Here is a 26,463-nt window from a genome sequence, read left to right as displayed (position 1 = left end):
GACACAGACACACACATACACATGCACAGACACACACAGACACATAGATTCAGACACATAGACAGACACACAGAGACACATACACACAGATACAAAGACATGCAGACGCATGTACACAAATACACACACAGAAACACAAAAACAGACACATACACATTTCACATACACACATATGCATGTGCACATGTATGCACACAGACACACACACACACACACTCCTGAATGTCCAGCTACATATATATGAAGATAAACACCCCATGTTCCTACCCACATTGGGAATATTCACTATGAAGTCATCCCAGACAAATACTAATGAAAACCTAGCAAAGACAAGACACTGGAAGGAGGGGATTACTTAACATGGAGATTTGGATCTTGTCCACTAAATTAGGTCAGAATCCAGAGCACTGTACTCAGCCAATGGTATATCTCTCAGAAAAAAACAACAACATTTAAACAGTTTTTTTCCTGGTTATGGGATACATGAGGCAGTATTAGCAGGCAGAGAAACTTTTCTACACTGTCATGAATTTGGAAACAGGAGCTTTGAAAAGTGGAAGAAAGTCTTTGGGTGAACTTGGGAGTTTTAAGCCCCTATGGGTTCTCCTGATTTTTATGTCTTGTTCCCTAGAATCTGAGGTCTTCCTGTTTATTTAAACTGCACAGTAATGTGGAAATGCATCTCTAAGTGTTGAGTAACTGAGCCACACTTGCCCAGGGAGACAGTATACACACAGCTCTAAGGACTCAGGCTCAGTATCGCAGTGGAGGCCTGGGCACCCTGCTGGTCCTGCTTTGTCTGGGTCACAGCTGACTCTTCAGACTCCAGTGACCTGAACATCTCAGAACAGGGTCTGCTTTCTGTTTAACTCCTCACAAACACTGGAGTCAATGAAAAAAGACTACATGACTGGATAAAACAGACTGAAATATTTAAACACTAGTCCTGGTGGTGATACGCAGTCCTGGAAAATTTTGGTGAGTGGTCACAGCTTTGCCCTTTCTAGCGTATTATTTGGACATGGGGATAGAATTTTGTTTAAATCTTCCTTTATTCCATTCCTGGAAATGATGTTCGTTATTAGTCATGGCAAAAGTCACTACTTTTTCAGAACTTCCAAAGGTCACTATTCCTGGTAGCATGCTTTTTAATGACTTTCCTGAGCAATATAACAACAGTTTAGCTCTTCATCTCTGCCTCAGTAGACCCCCTGGGCTGTGATACTAGATTCCATCCATTTACATCCTCAGTATGCTTTTTTCTTTTTTTTTTTTTTTTAAAAAAAAGGATTTATTTTTATTTTGTGTAAATGAATATTTCCTACATGTATGTATGTGTAAAACAAATGTGCATGGTGCCCACAGTGGTCAGGTATGGCATCAGATCCCCTAGAATTGTAGAAATGGACAGTTGTGAGCCACCAGGTAGGTTCTGAGGAGGGAATTGAACCCCAGACCTCTGGAAAATCAGCAGGTGCTTTTAACCACTGAGCCATCTATCTCCCTAGGACCCCTCCGGATGCTTTTTAAATGGTGAAATGGTGGAGAGGCAGGAGTGAACTGGAGGGCACTGAAGAACTGTTTGGAAACATACTCAGGCACTTTAGTGTTCAGTATAGAATCAACTGACTTGGCTGTTCATTAGTTTTCTCTCACTCACCATCGCGTGATTAACCCATGCTGGAAAGAAATCGTCCAAGCCTTGGGGGTAAACGAGGTTCCGGTCATAGTGAAAGAGGGCCCAGAATACCAAGAATACAAACTGGAAAGGAAACACAAAATACCGGGATTAGGTTCGTTTGTTTTGTTTTTTTCAATCAGAGGTATATAAGCCAACCAAAGAGACAGTAACATAAAACTTGATGGCAGTTCAAGGAATGTCATGCATACATGTCTATAGACATGAAACGAAGGAGGAACAGTTGCATCCTGGCTCTCTGGGGATTCTTCTTTGAGGACGATGTGTTAGGAAGCAACAATGATGAGCATCAATGGTAGGAAGAGAAGACATGAATCAAAAAGATGCATGGACTACAAGCCCTTCATTGTCACTAATGGGCTCTTTCTCAGCTGTGCATGTGTACACACGAGCTCCTGTGTATGCATATGTGTATATATGCATATATGCATATATACACGTATGCACAAATACATATGCATATATGTACTTGCCCCCCTCTCTTTAAATAGTCATGGCAAAGAACAAGAAGGCTTGGAGTGGTGCTAAGCCTTAGATCATTTATAAGCTGATAAAGTGGGAGTTGGATCTCTCCTTCGCTTAGAACTTTGGGTTTATTTGCATTTGCTGTACCCTTTGTATGCCTGGCACAGCATCTGCCCTCTGGGTTCTGGGCTGAGATGATGGGGAGGGCTATTGATTCTCCCATCACACTTCCTTCTGAACAGGTACAGGCTCGATTTGCAAGAGAAAAGAACAGACTCCATCGTTCCTTTTAAAACCTTGAACTTTAAGAGATTTTCTGAGAGTGGAGGTGGAGGCATTCCACAAAGAAACCTGGAATGCTAAGCCCTTGCTGCATCTGAGCTCCCCCAAGGTGGAGAGTTGCAGTCTGCATTCAGTTTGGAAGTCTCTGAGCCACAAGAAAGCTCTGGCAGGAGGAATGAGGTAGTCATTTCTCTTTCTGGTAGGAGGAATGAGGTAGCCATTTCTAATCCCAGACCCTGCTGTGCAGAGAGCACGTGTGATCTCAGGGTGCTTCAGTTCAAGCTAGCGAATGGACGCACGGACAATGGAATAGTCACATGGCAGCACCAGAAAACAAAGCCTACTTCTGCTGTACACAGCTTGCTTTGCCTGATTTCTGTCCACTGGACACAGCGAATGAAGCAGCCGCCCTGTTCTCTGCACGGGGCTGCCATTTGTCCCTAATGTGTCTTTTCTGGGGCTCAACGGTGAGGTCTTATGTCTTTTATTTTTACCAGTTTTGTATGTGATAGCTTGTATAGAAAGGGAAGTAGATCCTTTCCCACCTAGGACTCCCTCCCTGTCATCACGATGGAGCAAAGCTGTCCCACTAATATAGTCATCCCTTAGCATTCACAGGGTTACAACCCACAGATGCTCGAATCCTCTCTATGTAATGGAATCATATTTTCATAAGACCCATATACTTCCCCTTGTGTGTGCCGAATCACCTAGACATAGCTTATAATATCCAGTACGAGGTAAAGGTTACATCGATTTTTATTCATTTGTCAAATACGTTTGATGTGTACTCAGTTGAATTTGTGGGTGCAAAATCCATAAACATGGAGAGCTGGTTTTATTTTGATTATGCTTTTCCACCAGGCGACTACAAGGACCATGCACAAAACCTTCAACAAAAAAAAGAAAGTTAGCGATAAGCTCACCTGCGGTGTACCCCACTCCCAGATGATACTAGTCAAGCAGTGAGTCCCGAGTCAGAAAATTTGTGGGAATGTAGATGTTCCAGTTATAATAATTAGTCTCCAGACTACCTTGTTGTTACAGAAGTATCCATCTATCATATGCGACAATGATGCCGGACACACATTTGGGCACTTACTGTGGATATAGGAAAAGCCAGTGTGGTAAAAAGCAGATCTCTGAAGGATGTGATGAACTTGATATCTTTCTTTCCGATGACTCTTTTCAGCACATCATCCAGGCAGGCGACCCCAAAGAAAATGGCCTGCAAGAGCTAAATTCATTACAATAAATGAGCATTGGCTTTAATTAATACATCCTTCACTGATGTAAAGCTGCACCCCTCTGGGAGCAATGTCGGTTCTAGAAGGAGGGGATGTGGGGTCGTTTGGGTACGGAGCCAATTCAAGGGCTGGGATCCAAGCTCATTGGGCCTTGACCTTGCACACTAAAACTGATTGAGGAAATTCATTTAGGAGATAATAGTGTGTACAGTATTTAGTCTAATGGTCTTCGACTAAAATGGAAACAAAATAGAGTTTAAAGGGAGAAAGTAATGAGCTGTGTAGCATGGTTGCACAGATGTAAGGAACAAATATACAACTAATATACAACTCAGGGCGAAGGGCTAGGCACCGCGGGGCATGGTCAGGAGTCCCTTCCCAGAAAAGATAACTGAGGTAAAAACCCAGGGGGCGGCGGCGGATACAACAGTCAGTGGAATGGCTGCCTCACAACCTGAGGACCCGAGTTCAGATCCCAAGCATTCGTGTAAAAGCAGGGTGTGGTAGAACACTTGTCTGTGACCTCAGCCCTGTGGGACGACGGCAAAGAAAGGTGGACCCTCCAAAAAATGCTGACTCATGAAATAAAGTTGGCTTCTGGTCTCCACACACATGCACAGGCAGGTACCCATGGACAAACATGCATGAGCATATTTTTCTCTGTCACACACACACACACACACACACACACACACACACACACACACTGAACACTTACTAAGAAAGCCATGAGGATCGTAAGTACCAGAATAGAGCTCTGTGCCATTTGAAGAAAGTACAGATCATAACATCATACTCAGAGTGAGAAACCTGTGCTGTCCCCTCCCCAGAGGGGCTGCCTGAAGGCCATAGGGAAGCAATCTGATAATTGGAAGGATTTAAATCGTGGGATCCAGGAAGCAAGGCCAGGAGTTGTGGCAGCTGCAGAGTTCTGTGAGGTTCCTGAGGCGAGACAAGAAGGAAACAGAGCCTCTTTCACTTCAGAAAGATTGAAGTCCTTTTATCCTAAATGCGTGGCACTAGAAGTACTTTGGATTGAGGATTTCTTTGTCCAGATATTAGACTATTGACTCATAATGGAGAGAAGACTCAAGCATGCAAACAAAATTAATTTATATTTTATGTTTGCCTCTTAAAAATAGCTTGAAGATAACCTTATACCATATTCCTAATAATGATTTCATGCGTGAAATCACGTTAGATTGTGTGAAATTTTCTACTTGTGACATTATACTTGAGACCAGGACACTTCGATTTTAGAGTCAATTGTCAGATCTTTGGATTCAGGATACTAAGCCGGCAGTATGGCCTGGAAAGCAAGCCTTGTGTGTTTTGTGCAATGTTATGGCTGCTAATTTAAGGTCTAGTGGGTACTGTCTATACAGAGATTGGTTTTGTTTGAAGTATGTTTGCCTTAGAAGTCATCTCAGTTCCTAGAGGCTCTGCCTTGGCCTGTGGGGGCAGTTGGAGTCTAGCCTACAGTATGAGAAGGGAGATTTATGGGGCCCGGAGAGCTGGGTTAATAATTGATCCGAACTGGCTGTTGGGGAACAGTGTCTAAAGTTTAGACTTGGGCAAGGATCTCAAGTTGACTTCAGGACACTCCCTAGGCTGAGCAATGTGCAGGAAGGGGACTGGAGAGAGACAGACGATTCCTCCATAACTGGATGGCAGCTGAGTCCTCAGACCAGCAGAAAGTGCACTGCTGGAGCTTCTCAGAAAGCCTCTCTGCCTACAGACTTTGGGATCACCGTCAGTTGGCATTAGGGGTGATTTTGAAATAAGGACTCTATGGGATCCTTATGTGAGCTGAACCCTCTGGATTAGACATCCAGTGTTCATGGATTTTACCGGGACTGGCAACTCCCACAGTTGACTTTTGGTCATGGCTTATGACATGCCAGACTCGAAACTCGCTTTTAATTCTCAAACATCCTAGTGATGTGTCAGTATTAGTGTCTCAGCTCCATCTTCAAGATGAGGAAAATGGGCTAAAGAGAGATTAACATACTTGCTTTAAGTCCCAAGGCTTTGGAGTCTGTTTCTTGAGCCAGACTTAAGAAACATCAGATTTCTTGAGCAGAATTGAGGAGAAGCAATTCTACATGACTAGGAGAATAAAATACAACATTAAAAAAATAAAAATACCAGTGCCCTGTTTCTAACCCCAGGGATTCCCGTTTAATGGGCCTAAAGGGACAGCTCAGGTAATAGGGTTTATAAATCTTCCCAAGGTTGCTCGGTTTTCTTTTGGGTATGTGTGGTGGTAGGGTTGGCCAGGAGACAATATCTATCTTGGCTTTTGAAACAGGTCCTTCACAGAGGCCTGGGGCTCTCTGCTTCAGCTAGTCTGATCAGCAGGCAATCCCCAGGGACCTGCCTATCTTCAGCTCTTCTGAGCTGGGATTTCAAGGTCATGCCACCATGCCGAGCCTCATGTGTAGATGCTGGGGATGGAAGTTTGGTCCTGATGCTCGTGCACAGGCATTTGCCCAGGTGAGCCTTCTCCCTAGCCACATCCCTGGTATCTGATGAGAGGTATCTGAGACTGAAGCTCGCCCACCTGTCTAGTAAAACCTCCTCTTAGAAATACAGCTATTGAGTGGTCTCAGAGACACACAGCTGGGAGGAGCAACCCTAGGTAGTCAGTCCTCTCAGCTGGAATGAAATCCTTTGAGGGAGCTGTGATCAGGGAACAAATGCCAGGAAGTTACCTCAGGTGAAGGGCTGGATTAGGCAAAGCTTATCCAAGGTCACAGAGGCAGATTCCAGGGCAGAATCACAGGCTGGGTGAGAGTGGCAAGTCTCCTCCCGAGGGAGCAGAGGTAGGTGTGGGAAGGAGGGAAAGAGTCACAGTTCTAAATGCCCTGCAGAGGTTCCCTCTAGAATGTTTATCCCTACTGTTGGAACCTTGGGTACGTAGCTCATGAGCTGTAGAATTGCGAGTGTGCAGTCATCTGCACACAGATGTCACGGATGTCAGAACTTGCTTCTTCTCTCTCCTCTTTCCCCCTCCCACATAGCTCTCAGACCTAGTTTCAGTTCCAGATACTTTGGCCACAGCAGCCCTTGGTTGCCTCAGTTCGCAGAAGCAATCCTGGGGCTTTGTTGATAAACACAGCCTTTCTTCACTCACACACACACACACACACACACACAGACCATCCTCTGGAACTGCTCCTTAAGAGTGAGAGAGAGGCTGCCTCCAGCTAGAGAGTGAAGTCTATACTACCCAATGTCCTTTGGCCAAAGAAGCATCTCTCTCATAGGGAGTCAAGTCCATCGCTTTCCTCTCAGCCACAGAGCGTGGGAATCAGATTAAGGAAGAAAGCTTATTACTCAGCTCCTCCGAGGTTTCTCCCCATCAATACAAATTGGCTCCCTACTGTAAATGTGCCAATCACCTCTCCCCCTACGCCCCCAGTTCACACATACCGTCTTTGCAGACATATGCCAGACGCCAACTCAGCGCGAGGCAGCCTCGCTGCCATCGATCTGAGTACTGACATGCTACACCAGAACCAACAAGGCGTACTTGGGCATCGGCAGGTCCCACAAGGGTGTAGGAGAGAAAAGGGTGAGGGTCTGGCCTCACCAGGCCAAAGACACAGAGTGGAGCTAGGGTTTACAGGGGCCACTGAACAGAGCTGGAGGATAAGGAGTAGTAAAAGCTGTGTTTCTGGGGAGTCTGGAGAAGTGTCAAGGGCACACCACGAGCCACCAGTTCATCTAGATGCATAGTGATCTGCCCCTCCATCAAAGAAAAAATAAGACAATGTTTAAAGACACACACACACACACACACACACACACACACGCACACACACACATGAATTCTAGGGAGTCCTATGTGGTGTTGAGGGCACATTTGGATTATCTCAGGTCATTCAAATGGATAGTGGTGTGCCCTTCTGTCATCCTAGGACACTGGCACCCAGGAAAGCAGGCTTCTTGCTTTCCTGTGGATTACAGGCTATTCATAGCTGATGGGTTTTGATTCATCTTTTCTACTGACTCTTCCCTGACTCTACTCCAGTGGAATGTTCTGGGACTTTTCCTGAAAGGCCGCTCCTCTAAATTTGTTAGCTGTCTTTCTGTTTCTGTTGCTAGCTAACAAACTTATGACCACTGACAGAGCCTAATCCACTTTAAAAAAAAAAAAAAAAAAAAAAAAAAAAAAACTAAGGTAATTTTAAAAACCATAGCTGAAGGATATTTAGTTTATATATTCCATGTCTTCACAAATCCATGAGGATCTTAAAATCATGGAAACTTACCCTCTCTAAGTCATCAAGTTTATTTCCTTGCCCTAACGCCAAAACCTTTTTAAACAACCCCAGGAAATGAAAATTTCTTCCATTAAAAAAATAATAATAATTCCAGAGAGGGAGATCCCGCAAGTTCCCCGAACAAGACATTATGACTCCTGTTGGAGGAGTCGAGCAGGCCAGTGCCAAGCCCTAGGCCTGACTCTGCCACACTGGGACTTTCCTTACCCTGCTGTCAACCTGATGCAACTCTTGCAGTGAAAGACCATTCTAAAATTAAAGAGAACACAAGGACTAACAGGGACTGGTGTTTTATCTGGTGGTATGGGAGAGGGTGCGGTGGACTGGGAAGGTGGACAGGATTCCCAGCCAAGGCTATCTGGACCTGTGTGAAGTGCAGAAACCCACTCATAGTACACTCATGTGCTTTGAGAAAGATGCTGAAACGTGTGGACAAAAGGGGTAGACTGTGGGACACAGCTACACAACTATAGCTTCCACAGTGAGATTTGCTTTCTTTCTTTCTTTTTCTTTTTCTTTTTTTTCTTTTTCTTTTCTTTTCTTTTTTCTTTTTTTGGTTTTTTGAGACAGGGTTTCTTTGTGTAGCCCTGGCTGTCCTGAACTCACTTAGTAGACCAGGCTGGCCTTGAACTCAGAAATCTGCCTGCCTCTGCCTCCCAAGTGCTGGGATTAAAGGCATGCTGGGATTAAAGGTGTGTGCCACCACTGCCCAGCTCTGAGATTTGATTTCCTCTGTTGGGCGGGGTGGGTTGCAAGGGTGGAGGGAGGGCCCAAGGGGAGGGAGGGATGAGTGGGATTGGAATGCAAGACATGAAATGCACAACGAACCCATAAAAAGTTAATCGCAGCAGCAACATCGGCAACACAAGAAGCTCAAGTTTCGTCCATGTAATCTCAACAACGCGGCTGTCTAAATAAGACGTGCACAATGCTACCAACTTGTTGATGTGCTCAGGTGGGTGTGGGACGTTACACATAAATGCACCTCTTGATGAAGGGCCACAAGCAATCCACCCATGGCTGCAGAGTGAGGGAGCACCAGTGTACTCTAGGGATGAGCTCCCTGAGAGATTAGCCAATCCAGGTGGTCAGCCCTAAACAGACGCTCACCAGAATTTATGGAATCAGTACTGTGTGGGTGTAAAGTGGTGATGACTGAAGAAGTCGTAAGTTTGGGTGGGAGTGGGGGTGGACGTGGGGGAGGTGGAGGGATAAAGGAGTGGTTAAGTTAGGTATAGTGCTCATATATGACATTCTCAAACAAATTAAACAAAAAAGATCAATAAAAACAACAACAACAACAACAACAAAACTCCCAGAGATAAACAAGGGAGTTAAACAAAACCAGGAGGTCAAATAACATAAAGAACACAATTTGGGATAATGAGAACAATAGGAAGAGCGAGAGTTGTGAGATGTGTTGGTTACAAGTGGAGGAAGCCTTGGCCAAGGCTGTGTAGCTGCAAACAAAGCCTTCCAGATAGCAGTAGGATTTCCTGGGGCAGAGCAACCTGCAGGGTGGAGTTTCCTGGCAAGCAGCTCCTCCCAGTTAGAAGTAAGTACTGTTTACCAATTCAGCCAATGTCCTTGGAGTGCCCCTGAGGCACACAGGCTGGGGAAGGCTCTGGTCAGTTTGCCTTTACCAGGAATAAGGAAAAGGGGGGGGGGGGGGCAGAAAGGAAGAGAAGAAGGAGGAAGAGGAGGAAAAGGAGGGGGCATTTTCTATAAGTTTTTATTGGTAGGATAAAAGCCTGCATGAGTGAAAACTTGTGTGGTTCTGAGATGTGCCTGTAGGGGATTCATTGAGGATACTACCCTTGAAATATCTATGACAGGGAGAGAGAAGGATTGGGGGCAGAGCAGATGCTATAGATGGATAGAGTAGCCCTGCAGAGATTCCCTGAAATGGCCCTTTGCCAGCTCCAGGGAAGGGAGATAAACCCTAGTGGAGGCAGCTTCCTTCTGCGGAGGGTGCTCTTCTGGGAGGAGAGATCACCTGGGACCCACTGGAGGCCCACACACCATCTGGGAGCTCTGTGAGGTGGGAGGATATGTTTTCCTCAGCGCTGCACAGGAACAAACCGAGAAGTGGCAAAGGGAGGTAACTCTCTTAGAACCACACAGGAAGTAAGTAGACAGCCAGTGCTTTAGCTCCAGAAGCCTGGCTTCTCAGCACAGATCTCCCCCACTGGGTTTAAAGAACGCACAAAAATGCTACCCATCCTGCCTACTCAATAGGTTCTAGCTGCTTTATCTGGGTGCTGCGGACGTCCCTTCCTTCTGTGCTAGCATCTGTAATCCGTCCAGCTTCCTGAGAGCTGAGTTGGTCAAGAGTCATAAGCATCTTTGTGAGCATCATCAATCTTCTGCCTTTTGGACCCTGTAAAGCTAAAGAGCTTTGCAGATTAAGATCTAAACTTGGTGATGGGAATCGAGGGTTTCCCTCTAGGTACCAGAGCAGGAACTGTAATATAAATAGAACCCTGCCTTTCTACTGTTTGTAGGCTGCCTTGGGAGTTTGTGCCAACAGGCAGGGAGGACTACTTTTTCTCTAGCCATGAATCATCCTCTCTGGGGACATATGTAATGACATCACGTTGTTGTCATCCTGAGAACTTGAGGATCATGAGGTTTGGAAAGCTTTACGAGAGGAGAGCAAAGGAAAGGCCCATGTCTGCTGGAGAAAGAGATACGGCCTGGAAAGGGATCGACTCTAAGAGACTCACCTAGAGGCTCCGAAAAATGGGAAATCCGAGCAAACCCAATGACTGTGCACATCAAGAAGTGGCCGAAGGCTCCCCATCTTCACTAGTAGGTGTCCTGTAGGGCCAGGGACAGTTCTTGGATGGAAAGGGAGTGAAGGAATGCAGGAAGCACATTTGTGAAAGACTGGGCACTATGTGCTCTGAGCTAGCACAAGTGGACTATAATTGTGCATAGTGCAATTGCCATCCTCCGCTGCTAGGCTTCCTCACGTGGTAGAACTCATCACTCTCAGCTCGCACCTGAAGCTATACCCCCACCCCAAAGCCCCGGTATCAAGGATGTCACCCCAGCAGCTACAGCAGAAAGAGGGGAGTCTCAGTAGACATCCGTTCCTAACAGAGAGTGTAATGCGGAGAGGTACACACTGGAGCTGTGTAGGTAGAATGTTTGTCCAAAGTATGACCTGGTTGAGTCTCATCCAGATCACCCACTAGGAACTTATCAAGGAGACCTGTGTTCCACTAAAGGCACTATGTCCCTCACTATCCATCTCTGTCAAACACAAGATGACTCCAAGTTCCCCGCCTCCCTTCCATCTTCCCTCCTTTTCTGCTTACACCATGTTGGTAGTGTTGTGATCATAAAAAGAGAAATAGATATTAAGGTATGTTCTATGGGGTGTGTGGTGAGATGTGGGGGAAGGGGGTGTCTCAGCGGGCCCATACCGAGGGATCCCTTCCCCTCCTGAGGGACCAGCCACACGACGGTATAGCATAGAATAGAGTTTATTCAGGGAACGGGAAGGGGGTAAGAGGGTAGTAGAGGCAGAGAAAGGCAGAGGGAGAGAAAGAGAGAGAGAATAGAGAAGTAGAGGTCGGCCATGACCACATGGAGAGAGGGGAAGGGAATGGGGAGAGAGAGGGAGCAAGGGGGCAAGAGGCAAGAGGGTAAGAGAACAGATGACAGGAGAGAAGGGAGGGGCAAGCAGTCCCTCTTACAGTGGGCCAGGCCCACCTGACTGTTGCCAGGTAACTGTGGGGAGAAATATACCTGACTGTTTCCAGGTAACTACAGGGGCGCAGTTTCGACAGAATACCAACAGATTGTTTATGGCCATGCTGCTAGCTTCTATTTGTGTTTCCACTTAATGAATGTGAGAATGAACAGAGTAAAGTCCTTAGCCCTGGGCCACAGTGTAACCAACAGGACAGAGGAACCTTACAGCAGACACAGCCACCAGAGCACACTCCCTCTCCCTGGGGCTACCTCTGTCTTGTTGAGAGACAAGGACTTTCTTGTCCCCTTGCCTTTCTCTTCTTAGCTAGCAGCTCTCTACCAGCCACCAACCCTCTGACAGCTTCCATGGCTTCTTCTGGGACTTCCTGGGGGCGGTGTCAGGAGGAAAAAGGCACGAAGCTCTGAAAGCTGACTTGTAATAAGACAGGCTTTGCTCTTCAACCGGGACACAGACGTGCGCTCAGCAGATTAGAAATTAAGGATGTCTGAGAGGAAAGGAACATCAGACTCAGAAAGATAAAAGCCACATTTTCCGTCATATGTAGGTTCTAGATGGTACCGTTTCTATGAGGAGCCTCTAGGTCATGAAACTAGAAATGGGAGGAAAGAAGTCGTGGTGAGAAAGAAAAAAAGTCAAATGATTCCTGGGACATGCAAGGAGGTCGGGGACTACTGGGGACAAGCAGGTGGGATAGGAAGACAGAGGAAGGAAGTGTAGGTGGTAATCAATAGAATCAAAATCCGTACGAAAATTCCATGACGCCCATTTTTTGTTTGTATGCGCACATGAAAAAAACACATAGAAGGTTAGCATGACTAGCAGGGAATATTACAAAGGCATTAAAAGTTATATTTGATTAAAAATAAAAATAAAATAAAAGGAGGAGGGAATATAATCCCTGTTACGTTGATGGATTACAGAGATGTCTTAGTTGTTAGAGAACATTTGCTGTTCTTATAGAGGACTCAGGTTCGGGTCCCAGAGACTACAAGATGGTACAAAACTGCCTATTATTTGAGTACAAAAAGATCTAACAACCTCTTCTAGTCTCCGCAGGCCCTGCATACACATGGTACACATACAAACATACAGGCAAAACTACTGTAAAAGTAAGGCCGAAACTAACATATAAAATACAATATAGTAAAATGTACAGTTCTTGCTAACTTGAGGTGGATGCTGACTTCACCAGGTTCAAGCAAATAAACATCATTGCTAGGGAAAGTTAGGAGCGCTACAACCTGATCATTCTATTCCATTAACATATAAGTCAGTTAGCAACGAATAGCCACAGGTGAACATGTAAGACCTCATGAGGTAGAGATTTTGAGGCTCAACTATATTAATCAAGCTATTCAAAAACTATCCTTGGTTGGGTTCCCTAAAATATACTAAACCCATCTTTGTCAGATGGGGAGCTGGGCAGTGCTGGCACACGCCTTTAATCCCAGCACTTGGGAGGCAGAAGCAGGCAGATTTCTGAGGTCGAGGCCAGCCTGGTCTACAGAGTGAGTTCCAGGTCAGCCAGGGCTATACAGAGAAACCCTGTCTCGAAAAACCAAAAAAAAAAAAAAAAAAAAAAAAAAAAAAAAGAAAGAAAAAAAGAAAAAAAGATGGGGGAATACTCTGCATAGGAAGGAAATTATGACAGGTAAGGTCTCCTTTGCTCACAAGCAGGGGCCAGAAGCAGCCAGAGGAGATATTATTCAACTTAGCCACACCTCCAGCAGATTACAGTGAGTAGCGCCTCTAGTCTGTGAACACAGCAGAGAACAGTTAAGTGGGGCGTGTAGGTAAGAGAGTGGGAGGCAGGACTGGTTTTGAACTACTGAAGAGTTCAAACGCTTTATACATTTACATAAAAGGGAGGGGCAGGAAGAGAAAACAGCTTTGTACACTGGATCCCAGGTGGTCTACAGAAGCCAAGAAGGAAGCAAAGTGTTGAACAAACACAAACAGGCCTTAGGGGATATGGGCAGAGAAATGAGGAACGAAGCCTGCAGATAAAACTAGAGACAGACTTTCTCACAGGGACACTAGTTTTCCTAAGGAAAAAAAAAGGGACCTGAGGGTTGAGTTTGGGTGTTTTGGTTTTTTTGTTTGTTTGTTTGTTGGTTGGTTGGTTTTGTTGTATGTTTTTATTTTTCTTGTATTTTTTTTTTACCCCCACCAAAGAGGCAGCAATGTTTGAAGGATTCAAGAAAAAAATAAAGAGAGCTCTGGAAGATTAATCTGGAATCTGAGTATTGGAGGGGCAGATACTCTGTGTAGGAAAGGATAGGGCAGAGCTAAGGTGGTAGTCCTCTGATGCAGAGTTTGGAAGGAACCAGCAGTATGTTTGGGGAGGGAGAGGTGTGTCCAACAGAAGGGACAACCAATGGGATTTGATTTGGTGGCTAATTCACTAGGAAGTTAGGAAATGGGATTAAAGTAGACTATGATTTGGGCTCAGGAGATGTTCATTAGGTAGAAGGTCAGCCTGACTTCCTGAGTGCAAGCCTCAGGACCCGAATGGTGGAATCTAACTAAGTGTTGACTCCGGAGAGCTGTTCTTTGACCTGGACCCATGAATTGTGGTGCACATGACCCCAAAACATACATACATACATACACACATGCATGCATGCATGCATACATACATACAAACACACACACAAAATAAATAGAGGTGTTACCTTTTTTTTTTTTTTTGAAGACACCAAACTAGGATATGCCAGGAGACAGAAAATTAGAGGAAATGGCATTGGAGGCCAGCAGAGGCCAGGGAGGTAGCTTATGGAGCTGTGTGATAGATAAGTCTGTCCTGCTCCACAGTTGTGGGAGATAGAATGTCCACACAGGAGTCTACCGTTGATTAGTGGATTAAAGTTACCCCCCAACACACACACACTTTACCCAACAGAGATACGTGTAGTGCTCTTAGAATTCTACAAAATCAGTCTTTGTTTTCTTTTCGAATGATTCACCTTTTTCCCTCATAAAAATCTCAAGACTGAAACGAACAGCCACCTTGACACTTTCTGGCACAAGGGAGCGGGTGTCCAGAGCTTAAAAATCTTCAGGCTAATACCCAGAGGGGAATGGGAATGCAAGGCCAGAGGGAAGGGAAACAGGGCCTCGAGGGGCCCTTCAACCTGAGCTCATCATTTCCACCCCGACCACATGTCATCACCCACCATCCTTTCTGACCATGTTTCTGCTCTGGTCACAAATGAGGATTTCGATTCTGAAGATTCTGAGGTATTAGCATATTCTGCTCCCAGCTAGAGAGATAAACAGCGCAGCACTTAAGGATACCACTGCAGCTTCTCATAGAACTCAGGGTCAGTTCCCAGCCCCCACATGACAGGCTCACCTATAACTCTAGTATCCCCCCTTCTGGCCTCTACAGGCCCCACACATATACATGTGGTACACATGGATGCACAGAGGCGATGCAAGAAAAACTCTCATGCCCATAAAGCAAAACTAAAATTAAAACAGAAAAAAAAAATTGCAGGTTAAAATCAGATTTTATAACTGTATTTATTTTACTTTTAATTTATTTATATTAATTAATTAATTTGTTTGCTTGCTTATTTTGGTTTTGTGAGACAGGGTTTCTATGTATAACTCTGCCTGTCCTGGAACTCACTCTGTAGAGACTAGGCTGGCCTCAAACTCAAATGATCTGCCTGCCTCTGCTTCTGCCTCTGTAGGGGTTGAAGGCCTGCCCTGCCACCACCCAGCAGAACTGTGTATTTTAGCAACAACAACAAAAATTCAAGTGTCAATTCTCACGTCTGAAGGATGCTCCATTTTTAATTTTTAACTTTAAAATTGTATTCCTAAACTACTTCTTACAAGGCGGTTTTCTTCAACTCAATCAGACTTTGTCCATGAGCACATGGTCAGCCAGGTTAGGAAGACAAGAGCAGATTACACTGTAAGTTGGGTTTTAACTTTGGTTTGGTTATAACAGTTAAACTGTGTCTTGGCTGTTGGCTTGGGTGATCTCTCCTTTAAGATGGAACCTGAGCCTATAAAAAATTGTAGTGGGAGAAGAAGGTGGCAAAATGTGTTTGCTTTTCTCAGATAAATCTGTGAGTCCGTGTGTGCTGTCAAATGACATTACTCCTCCATTGGAAGTCACACTTCCTACTCAACATGTGACACTCTGCCTTCTTTTCTCAGACTTTCCCAAGCAAAGTTCAAAAAAAAATCTCTCCTGTGTTTTGTACTCAAGCCTGTGTTCCCTCCCCCACCCCACCCCCCCACGTTGGGCTCCAAGAGTCTTTGTAAAAAGCATTTAACAGACACCCCAGTAGTTACAGAGAGGTTTCAAACTTAGCTCCTTAGAACAAATTACTGATTAACAGGAGAAGCCCAAAACTCACCAACCATGAAGAAGAAAGATATATAGGGGGGTTGTGCTTCGTAAAGTGGTGCGTGGAAAAACTCTCACATTACTGATGAGAACGAGGTTCCAGACATGGATAAACCGACTTACCAGATTAAGAAGCGTCAAGTACTTGGATCGACCACCGTCATGGAATTCTTTTAGCTTCTCTTCATCCTTTCCAATATGTGGGATGTAATAATTGAGGAAAATGTACCAGTTCAGAACAAGGAAGTGGTACACGCAAGTGCTTGTTTTCGTCATGGCTTCCGTGGACTGGAGGGACGCGTGTGTCTACTCTGCTTTCACGCTGCGCTGTGTCCTGCGTGGCACAGCTGCACTCTCTCCTGGCTGGGAAGCTGTAGAAACAAAGCCCTCTGGGAATGAGCGGTTCAGCACAGGCTGGACTTCGCATCTCTCTTAGGCACCTTTCCTTAAACGTGCAGGAGGAAATTTCTGCGATAGACGTGTTTAGATAACCCGCCCGTTTGCACCCATTTCAAAACAGGACTTTGAGGGAAGCAAAGGAGTTGAACTTTGAACAGAGGACATAGCCTGATAAATAACCTGTTACAAATGCCATCTTGGTAAAAGGTCGGGCTGCTGCTCTTTTCATTTGGACGAAAGGTCAAGAGGTAGCAACAGTGTCCCAGCAAATAAGAGGCGGTTCCTTTAAAACCAGGAAGTACAGACTTGGCTGTGTTTATAGCCCGAGGAGAGATAAGGAAATAGGGTGTAGCCCTTCTACTTGTGAAATCTCTGAGTCCTTGTCAGGCTTGAGTAAAGCCTTTGATCCTCTAGGAACCGATTCAAGGGAGTCCCGATCTCACCCCCACACCTTTACGCTACAGAAGAACTAAAGATGTCCAGACATTCCTTCAGCACAGCATTTGTGCCCAGAGGGAAGACGTTCAGGGAGAGAGTCATGGGAAGTCAGCATATCCTGAGTGTAGACGAGGCTGGTTGTGTGTGTGTGTGTGTGTGTGTGTGTGTGTGTGTGTGTCTGGGGTAGCAAGGGCCTCTGTACTGCCCTGGGGAGTACAAGACAGAATTGGATTAGGAGAGAAAAGGACAGGGCCCTACCTCCACCTGTGCAGAAGGGGACTTAAGGAGAATTGCAAGTGGCATGCCTTGTGACATCACTGGCTTGTTTCCCTGGGCAACTCACTTGGAGGGTTGAGCAAATTCCTTGAGAAATGCCCCTGGCGCCATTAGGGAAGTCTGCAGTTGATATTATTCATGACTTCCCCAGGGCTTATAAGAACTGAGAAAAAGAACCATAAGGAGCTATCAGAGCCCAAATTAATCCAGAACAGGCTCATCTCCCTCTGAAAAGTCAACTGGATCAAACATTCAAACCCATACGCAGGAGGACAGTGGCCAGCAAGTCTGCAGGGTAACCACTTCCTAGTCTGCAGGAAACACTATAACAAAATATTGCAAAGTTGTAGACTTATACACAACTTTTATTTATCCTCTATTTATACCATTATAAGTCCAAGATGCTGGCAAGTCTGGTGTCTGTAAGGGTTCCTTTTCTGTTTAACACAGATAATCCTCTCACCATGACCTCTCATGGGAAAGAGACAGAACAGATCCTTTGGGTACCTTTGGGGCCCAAATCCTATCTGAGAAGGCTGTGTTTTAATGTCCTCAGGACTTGTCTATAGCCACGCCTATGACTGATATCAACTTGAAGAGTCAGGATCTCAGCCTATGAACTTGGCAAAGGCACGAACATTTAAAACAGAAAACCATTCACCATGGAGAGAGCAATCTAGGACATGGGGGCAATGCTCTGCAGACTTCATGGCTGAGGCTAAAACTGCAAATAATGATGGCATCTCCTGCTTCTCTAATACTGCCAGCTAAGCATGGCTCTGAGCGCGTGACCAATGTTGGTTCTCCGAAGTCTTTAAAAATGACTTGACATGACCTTAGGGATAAAAGGGTGTGCTCAGGAAACAGTGAGAAGGCAGAGTGACCCACACTGGTTACTGGTGGATCTCAAGGGCCCAGGGAAACCCTTGATTTCTGTTCTGCTGGCTCCCTTTTCCACACTACCTCTCCCCCACGGGCCTTTTATATTCTTATGAGAAAATTCTCCCAATCTCTAGCATAAGACCAGGGTTGGGTAAACATTAAGAGAAAGGTGGGAAGCCTTTGGCAGTCGTGATACATGCCTTTTTTCAGCACTTAGGAGGCAGAGACAGACTGATCTCTAAGTTCAAGGCCAGCCTTATCTACAGAGTGAGTTCCAGGATAGCCAGGGCTATACAGAAATATAGTCTGGAAAAACCAATCTTCCTTCTCTCCTTGCCCTCCAAAAAAACAAAGGTAGGAAAGGAGGAAAATATAAAAGCTTGAATCTTGAATCTCTGGGGTGTGTTCAGACCTAAAGATGGACCATTCGTAGCTAAGCTTTTGTTGATGGGACCTCCCATAAATGTTGACATATTTAGATGTGTACTGTATTTAATAATTGTTTTGGGAATCCCAGTAGTTGTCAGCATTGAAATAAATAGAAGTGAATATTTTATGTATATAAAAATGATGTTAACTTCTAAACTACATTTTTGCATTTTCTAATAAAACTTGGATCAAAACTGTCACCAAAATGAAATCTACATGATAATCACATCTGCATCACAATGTATCATTGTGATAAATATTTAATATTAATTAAGGTTTCTACCCCACTTTAGATAATTTTATTCCCAGATAAAATACATAAAACTTTTATATTTGTAATAAGCCTTAATTGGCACTAGAGCTGGGCAGGCATCTACCCTTTAAGCTATTAGTATCTACTTCCTATCAAGGTAGCACCCCAAAAAATGATTTGCCACGTTCTGCCTGAGTGGGTTTTACTCAGACTGACTGACCAGTCCTCGTGGCCGCTTCTCATGATCCCTTATCCCATGGTGTCTTCTTTTCTGTCCATTTTCCTCTCCCTCTGTGGTCCTGCTTCAGACTCCCAAGTCTGGGAACTGAAACCCTGCCTATCTCTCTTCTGCCCAACTAGAGGCTGTAGGCATCTTTATTGACTGTTCTAGCTGGTTTTGTGTGCCAACTTGACACAGCTGGAGTTATCACAGAAAAAGAAGCCTCCCTTGAGGAAATGCCTCCATGAGATCCAGCTGTAAGGCATTTTCTTAATCAGTGATTGGTGGGGGAGGGTTCATTGTGGGTGGTGCCTTCCCTGGGCTGGTAGTTCTGGGTTCTACAAGAAGGCAAGCTGAGCAAGCCAGGAAAAACAATCCAGTAAGCAGGACCCATCCATGGCCTTTGCATCAGCTCCTGCCTCCAAGTTCCTACCCTGTGTGAGTTCCAGTCCTGACTTCCTTTGGTGATGAACAGCAATGTGGAACTGTAAGCTGAATAAACCCTTTCCTCCCCAACTTGCTTCTTGGTCATGATGTTTGTGCAGGAATAGAAACTGAACAGGACATTGACCAATCAGGGATAATTTGTGGGGCAAAGTTACATGGCATCGTTTGGTGTATGTGAGGATCTCCCTAAGGCAAGCATGACCAGTATTTAGAATTGCAATACACAGCAACAGACCTCAACAATGGATATCTCTGGATGAATGATCAGACCTACTTTCATTTGATATCTGTCCCCAGCAATGACATCAAGTGGAGATTTTGCCACTTTTGTTGTTGGTGATATGTTTGAGCATTGTTGTTGTTGTTGTTGTTTGTTTTATTTCTGAGGTTGGCCTGGAGCTCTATATGTGGTTAAGGATGATGGTGAACTTTTTAAATGTATTTTATGGGGAGGTACACTTGTATATACAGGGTATTTCCATTTGTACATATGTGTGTTGGAGACCAGTGGACAATCTTAAATGCCATTCTTTAGAGCAGTGGTTCTCAATGACCCCTTTGGGAGGAATCAAAGAGCCCTTTCCAAGTGTCATATATCAAGTATCCTCTTATCAGATATTTACCTTATGATTCATAACAGCAGCAAAATTATAGTTATGAAGTAGCAATAAAAATAATTTTATGGTTGGAGGTCACTACAACTTAAGGAACTGTATTAAAAAAATCACAGCATTAGGACGGTTGAGAACCACTGCTCTAGAAACATAGCTACCTGATTTGAGTCAATGTCTCTCATTTGGCCTGGAAAACATCTATTAGGCTAGACTGGGTAGTCAGTGAACCCCCAGAGTCCTCTTGTCTCCATTGAATGAGGGGAAAAAAAAGAAATAAAGAACACGACTGCTCCCAAGGGGTTGAGGTTTCTATTATAGGTATAACAGAGAACAGAGGCAAAGGCATTGGGGGAAGTCCAGAGTGAGACTGAACCAGGCCATGTGAGGAAACACATTGGGGAGTGGGGGTGAGGAAAGAGAGGATAGCTAGGAGCCAAGAGACTAGGAGAATGACAACCAAGAGCAGCCACCAAAAGGCAAGGAGGCCAATAAGGGCTGGTGGCCAAAATGTCTGGGTTATGCAGGGAAGAGCTGGGGTTGGGGTGGTGGTGGAGAGCAGCCCAGTCTCTGGGCTAGAGAAATTTAAGGTAGGATATGGGGTATTCTAATCCAGGAAGACCCTATAACGTGTTGAGGAATGTTGGAGGACCTGAGAGACAGCATCAGATATGGTAATAAGCACCGCAGTTAACTGTCTCAGGTTTGAGACCTTCTATCCATACCCCCACTTCTAGCATCACAGGCATGTCCCACCATACCTATTTGTAATTGGGTGCTAGGGGCTGAGCTCCATCCAGTCCCTGTGCTTTTTGAGCAAGCACTTGACCAACTGAGTCATCCCCAGGTTGACTTTGACCATCTGGACTTCTGATCCGCCGGTCTCAACCTCCCAAGTTTTGGAATTATGGGCTGCCACTCCTGGTCTTGTTCAGTGTTGGGGATCAAACCTAGGACTTCGTGCTGCTGGGCAAGAGCTCTGATAACTAGCTCCCATCCCCCATGTCCAGGATCAAAACTTAGCTACCAGTTTTGATCTAACACAGGCCTAGACTATTCTTTGCCTGCATGCCCCCTTTCTTCAAGAATTAGAAGCTATGTTTTATATAAAGGAGAAAGGAGAGAATTAAAATTTATTTTTAAAAACAGGGCAGGAATTTAATTTTAAGAGGCAATAATGAGACACACACACACAAGTTTCATGCTTTAAATATTGCATAGACAACTTGATTCACAAAAGTGCCTCTCATAGCTCTGGGCTCTTGGGACACGGGGTGTGAGCTTTTAGCTTTTTAAATTCATATTGGTGTTGAATAACTGCATATCAAACAACTATTTGCCAGGAACTAACTAAGCCATGGACATTTCTTTGTTTGTTTTATAATTTTTTGAAAACTCCACACATAACACTGCATCTCTATCACCCTAACCCCTCCAGCCCAGGCTCCTCTAGTGTCTCCCTTCCCAAACTCGTCATCTTTTAAAAAGTTATCATTGTTACACGTAAGACCTACTGGGTCCATTTAGCTTTGCTTGTCTCTCCATGTGTCCAGGGGTGACCCATTGGGATTGGTCAACCTATATGGGAATGGCTCTCAGGAGGAGATTAATCTTCCAACTGTATGCAGGCATTGACCACTTGAAGCTCTTCATCCAACAGTTTCTTTAGAAATAAAATCCAATCCCTGCTATCAGGAAGTGTATACTCTTGAAAGCAGAGGCAGAGTGAACAGGAAGAAAACCGGCCAGTTAGCCTCCTAAATTGGGCTTCAAGCAGTCCCTCTCTGTCCACCCTTCCCTGGTCTAGTCTAGGACTTCATCTCTCGCTGGCGAGAACAACTGTCTCTTCACTGATTTTCCTTCCTCAGCTCTATTCTTTTCAAGGTCAAGGAGTGTGATTCTTTCTGCAATGCCATAGTCATCTGCATGCCCCCAGCCCCACACAGGGTTTCCCTCTGTGGAGCCCTGGCTGTCCTAGGACCCGATCGATCTATAGACCATGCTGGCCTCGAACTCAAAGATCCATCTGTCTCTGCCTCTCAAGTGATGGGATTAAAGGTGTGTACCAGCCCAGCTCAGCCACCACAGTCATTCTTGATGTGCATTCCTTTGCTGTAGGAAAATCCGTAATGACACACTATCTGTGTTCACAAGCTCTAGTGAGCTGCCCCACTATTACCTGCTTTTGGTACTTTCCCCCCAGCCTCATCTTTTGATGTCACACAATGCTCCTCTAAGAACAACAAATAAACAGAACTTCCCACGGAGGTTACACGTACCCTCATTCCTCATTCCTAGGACCCCTTTCCCTGAAGTCTGACTGGCTATCTCAGAATCATACTCTGAAGTACAGCCTAGCAGCTTCCTCCTCTGGGACTTCTCCCTGACCTCCTCCCTGAACCCAGCATATAAAATGGTCCCCACCTCTTCCCTAACATTTATCTCTTCTTTGATAAGTATCCCCACAGCCCCAAGCATCTCTGAAAATGGAATAACAACCAAGAACGCAACTTGTTAAACACCCTGTTGCTTCCTGGGTTTCCAAGATATGCTCTGGTAATTCTTAAAGCTTATCAGAGGGCCAAGCACATAGTAAGTGCTTACTAGTGAGTCCTGAACACTTAGTAAGTGCTTCATAAATGTCTGTCAAATAAGATAATGAACAACTCAAAAAATGTAAAGAAGCTGGGAATGGTGGGTAGAGGCAGGTGAATCTCAAGAGTTTAAGGCTAGATCTTCATAGTGACTTCCAGGTCAGCCAAGACTATATAGTGATGACTTATTTCAATAAGATAAAATACATAAAATAAGACAAAGAGAAGATCCGAAGAAATATTTTGCAAAAGAAAGCATACACATGACCAACAAATATACAAACAAGATTTTCAACATTCCTAATCATCAATAAATCCAAATTCAAGAGCAAAATTGAGATATTAATTTACTTATGTCACAATGGTTATTTTTTAACAAAAATAAAGGATTAATAAAATCCTTTGGAGTAAAGGGAACCCTGGTATACCGAGTGGGAATCCAAATTGATCCAGCCACTAGAGATTTTTGAAGCTTCCATTAAAAATCAAAATGCTCCACCATATGATCCTACAACATCAAAACTGGGTATGCTTCCTCAGGAGATGATGTTAGAATGTCAAATATACATGTGCTCTCCTGTGTTACTGCAATACTCTTCTTAGTACTTGTGGTATGAGGTCATTCTAAATGTCCAGTAGTAAACAAAGGCATGAACGACGCATTACGTTTAATGGACACTTAAGTGTCATGGACCTTGCATAGGGAAGAATCTTGCCATTAGCAACATGGCTTAGCATAACATAAGACTATGTTAAACAAAGTCGCACGGGTCCATAGGACGAATACTGCAAGGCCTCTCTTACATGAAGAGTCTAAACGTTTATCAGAGCATTGAGTGGATTGGTGGTTAGTGGGGAATTAAACAAAGGCAGGAGTAGAAATTAGTTAAGAGTTTATTACCAGACAAAATTTCAGTCCCAAAGAAAATATTGAAGAAATCACTTGTATGTCATGGTGACTACAGTTAATAACAGTGTATTATGCACATGTTCCGCAAGGGAACATGGCAGGAGAAATTGGAAAGACTGTAAGAGCCGAAGATAAGGAGAAGAGATATGAAGTGCTGTCTTCTCCAGAGAATGACATCCATTGCAAACGTGATCTCATAGCAGCTGCAGTTGCCCCACGCCTACCTGCTGAACTATTGGCTATTGATGAACCTGGGGGAGGGGCAGTCATTACTTCAGTTATATACCACAATGCTTTAATGGATCATGGTACATGATATGCTAATGAATAGTTCCAGGCTTGGCCACACAGATGGTCCTGATGAAAATCAAGACAAATATGGGAAAGGGACCTGAAGGGGGGAGGGGAGAGGGAGGGGGAAAGGATGTGTTAACAGTGAGAGAGAGGTAGGAGAGGGTGGGGATCAAGAGTAAAGATGTATTATGTACATATGCACAAAATTGCCAAAGAACAAGTATAATCAATAAAAAGAAAATTCCCAAAGATCTGTAGTCTCACCACAAAACGTGTGTAAAGTAATACATATATTAATTAGCTTGACTTAACCATCTATACTTATGCATACTTTAGAACTTCATGCAGTGTACAATAAGTGCACACATTTTTATTTTTTTCTCAAAAACAAATCATTACAGTAAAAATATCTATGGACAAATGTATATATGAATAGTATGGGATTTTTGGTCATTGAGCCTCTCGGAGCTAACTCATTCATTAAAAACCTACTATATTTGGAGCTTTAAGCTGTTGTGTACAGAGGAGGAGGCAGAATCTAGGATGAAGAATCTAACCGAAGTCCTGGAGGAACTCAAAGCCAAGAATGGAGGAGACAGATATGTAAACAAAAAATTACAGCAAGATGTGATAAGTGCTATAATGGAGATATGCATAAAGTAGTAATGGAGTTTAAATTATCCTGAAGATTATTTTGTCATTTAAAATTCACAGAAGATTGGATTGCATTGAGGAAATCATCAGAAACTCAGTGCCTATACAGAAGAAAAAGATTAAAGTCACCCCATGGCCACCCACTCGAGAATGTTCCTCTCTCGGCTTCCTCAGCCTCAACCTTCAACCTTCACATGAGGGGGCTGCCTCAGAACACAACATAGATAGCCAATGGGATGGTGAGCCTCCGCAGTGGAGACTGACCTTGACTGACCTTCATGGTGTCTTCAGCGACTCATGGCAACAGATAAATTACAGACCGTTGTAGTAAGACCAACAGTTTTTCCTTATTGTATTAGAGCCCTCCAGATTCACAGAAGTTACGGAATGTCTCTTTATATTAAGGGAATTTGTCTGCAGTTCAACTAACCCAACAATGGGCAGCTGTGGATGGGAAGTCCAAGGATCTAGTAGTTGCTCAATCCCATGAGGCTAATTGTTTCATCTGGTCTTCTATAGAAGAAGATTCCAACAGATGTGCTGGCAAGTAAGTGTAAGCAAATGAAGAACAGCGAGTCTTCCTTCTCCCAAAGTCCTTAAGAAGGTCTCCAGCAGAAGGAGGTGTGGCCCAGGTATGGATAAAGGTATGGATCTAGGCCTTGTTCTGTCCCAGGCTGATAATGAATTTAGAGATCTTGCCTCAGCCTTCTGGGATTAAAGGTGTGTATTACCTTGCCTGGGCCTAAGCTTTTCATAGTCATCATGCCTCAAGAGCTCCATGCCAAGATCCAGGTCAGAAACCTGTGTCTTCTAACCTCAAGATCTGGATCACAGGTGAGCCCTCCAATTCTGGATTGTAGTTCATTCCAGATATATTCAAGTTGACAACCAGGAATAGCCATTACACTGATAAATATAGGACCTATATTTCACAGTCACCTTGTAAAAAGGCAGAAAAAGGAAAGAGCTGAGATGGGACTTGAATGGGAGGTGTATACTTATTAGGTTAACTTACTACTTGATCTGCTTTGAGAGCCCTTTTTAAGATACATAGTTCCCTTGAAAGTTGATCCAGGGCCTCAAGAGATGTTTAACTCCTGCAGGGTAACAGTGCCCTTCCCAAGGAAGCCGGGACATCCTGATACAGGCAGTGAACTTCCAACTCTTCTATGATGTCTGCCATATCTCTGTGTACCCGGCCTATGCAGTGGCAGGCAAATTCTAGTTGCTCACACAGATTTGCTGTGCATTCAGACATGTGTTGCTGATAATCACTAGGGGTGGCATTGGTCTGTGGTCTCAGCTGCTGGTGTTTTATAGATTCTCCCAATCCCCTGGTGCCTCTGAGCCTGTATTAGTTTGTTTTCCTCTATAGTAGTACCTCTCTCAGAAAGGGGAATGATTCTAGAATAACTGGGAGTGTGGGATGAACAGCTGAAGTCAAAGTACACAGAAACCAAGGGGAGGAATTTGCAACTCTAGAAGCTCTTGGCCATTGCTAAGAAACGAGTTTAGAATGGTGTCCTGGCCCACTGAGCTGTGTTTTTTTACCACCACCAAGAGTACTTGTTTCTCTAGGAAACCAACATGAATGCCCTGTTTCTTACAAATCTATAGCTTCAGGTCACCTCCCAAAGTTTGTTTTGAAAAAAGGATGAGTGCATTTCTAGCAACCAAATAACCGGTCTTTAAACTGGTGTTGAAAGACATGGAAGCTTGCTTCTTGGTTTTCTTCTGTTTGAAAAGTTAATTACTTTCTTTGGCTCCCTCTCTGCCTGTTATAGTGAGGACACTGGTTCAGATGAGCCTCTTCACTCCTCTCCAGCTTTGCCTTGGGGTGGGATGCGGGTCTGTGTGCTCCTAGAGTCCCTGAGAGGAGATAGAATCACTGCAAGGAGCTTTGAGGGTGCACTTGTAGCTGAAGGTCCAAAGAACTCATCTGTTTACAAGCATCAGATTGAGTCACAATTAAGACTTTAGGTCA

General features: G+C 44.4%; 1 protein-coding gene across 2 annotated transcripts in view; it reads right to left on the bottom strand.

Annotated features, from left to right (window-relative positions):
* The window catches only part of Adtrp (androgen dependent TFPI regulating protein), a 58,539-nt gene extending 41,798 nt beyond the window's left edge, over positions 1-16,741 (bottom strand). Inside the window, exons 1-4 of one of the 2 annotated variants that reach the window (XM_052157479.1) lie at positions 16,652-16,741; positions 16,196-16,443; positions 3,549-3,683; positions 1,661-1,762 (exon numbers count right to left, since the gene is read on the bottom strand). In XM_052157479.1, the coding sequence (XP_052013439.1) occupies positions 1,661-1,762; positions 3,549-3,683; positions 16,196-16,348 (390 nt within the window). In that variant the 5' untranslated portion in view covers positions 16,349-16,443; positions 16,652-16,741. Of the gene's footprint in view, positions 1-1,660; positions 1,763-3,548; positions 3,684-16,195; positions 16,444-16,651 lie in introns of those variants that run through there. The other variant, XM_052157481.1, reaches the window with a different exon arrangement.
* Positions 16,742-26,463: the final 9,722 nt, after the last annotated feature.

Source organism: Apodemus sylvaticus, chromosome 14, assembly GCF_947179515.1.
Source record: "Apodemus sylvaticus chromosome 14, mApoSyl1.1, whole genome shotgun sequence".
NCBI lineage: Eukaryota > Metazoa > Chordata > Mammalia > Rodentia > Muridae > Apodemus > Apodemus sylvaticus.
This window is presented reverse-complemented; position numbering and strand designations above follow the sequence as displayed.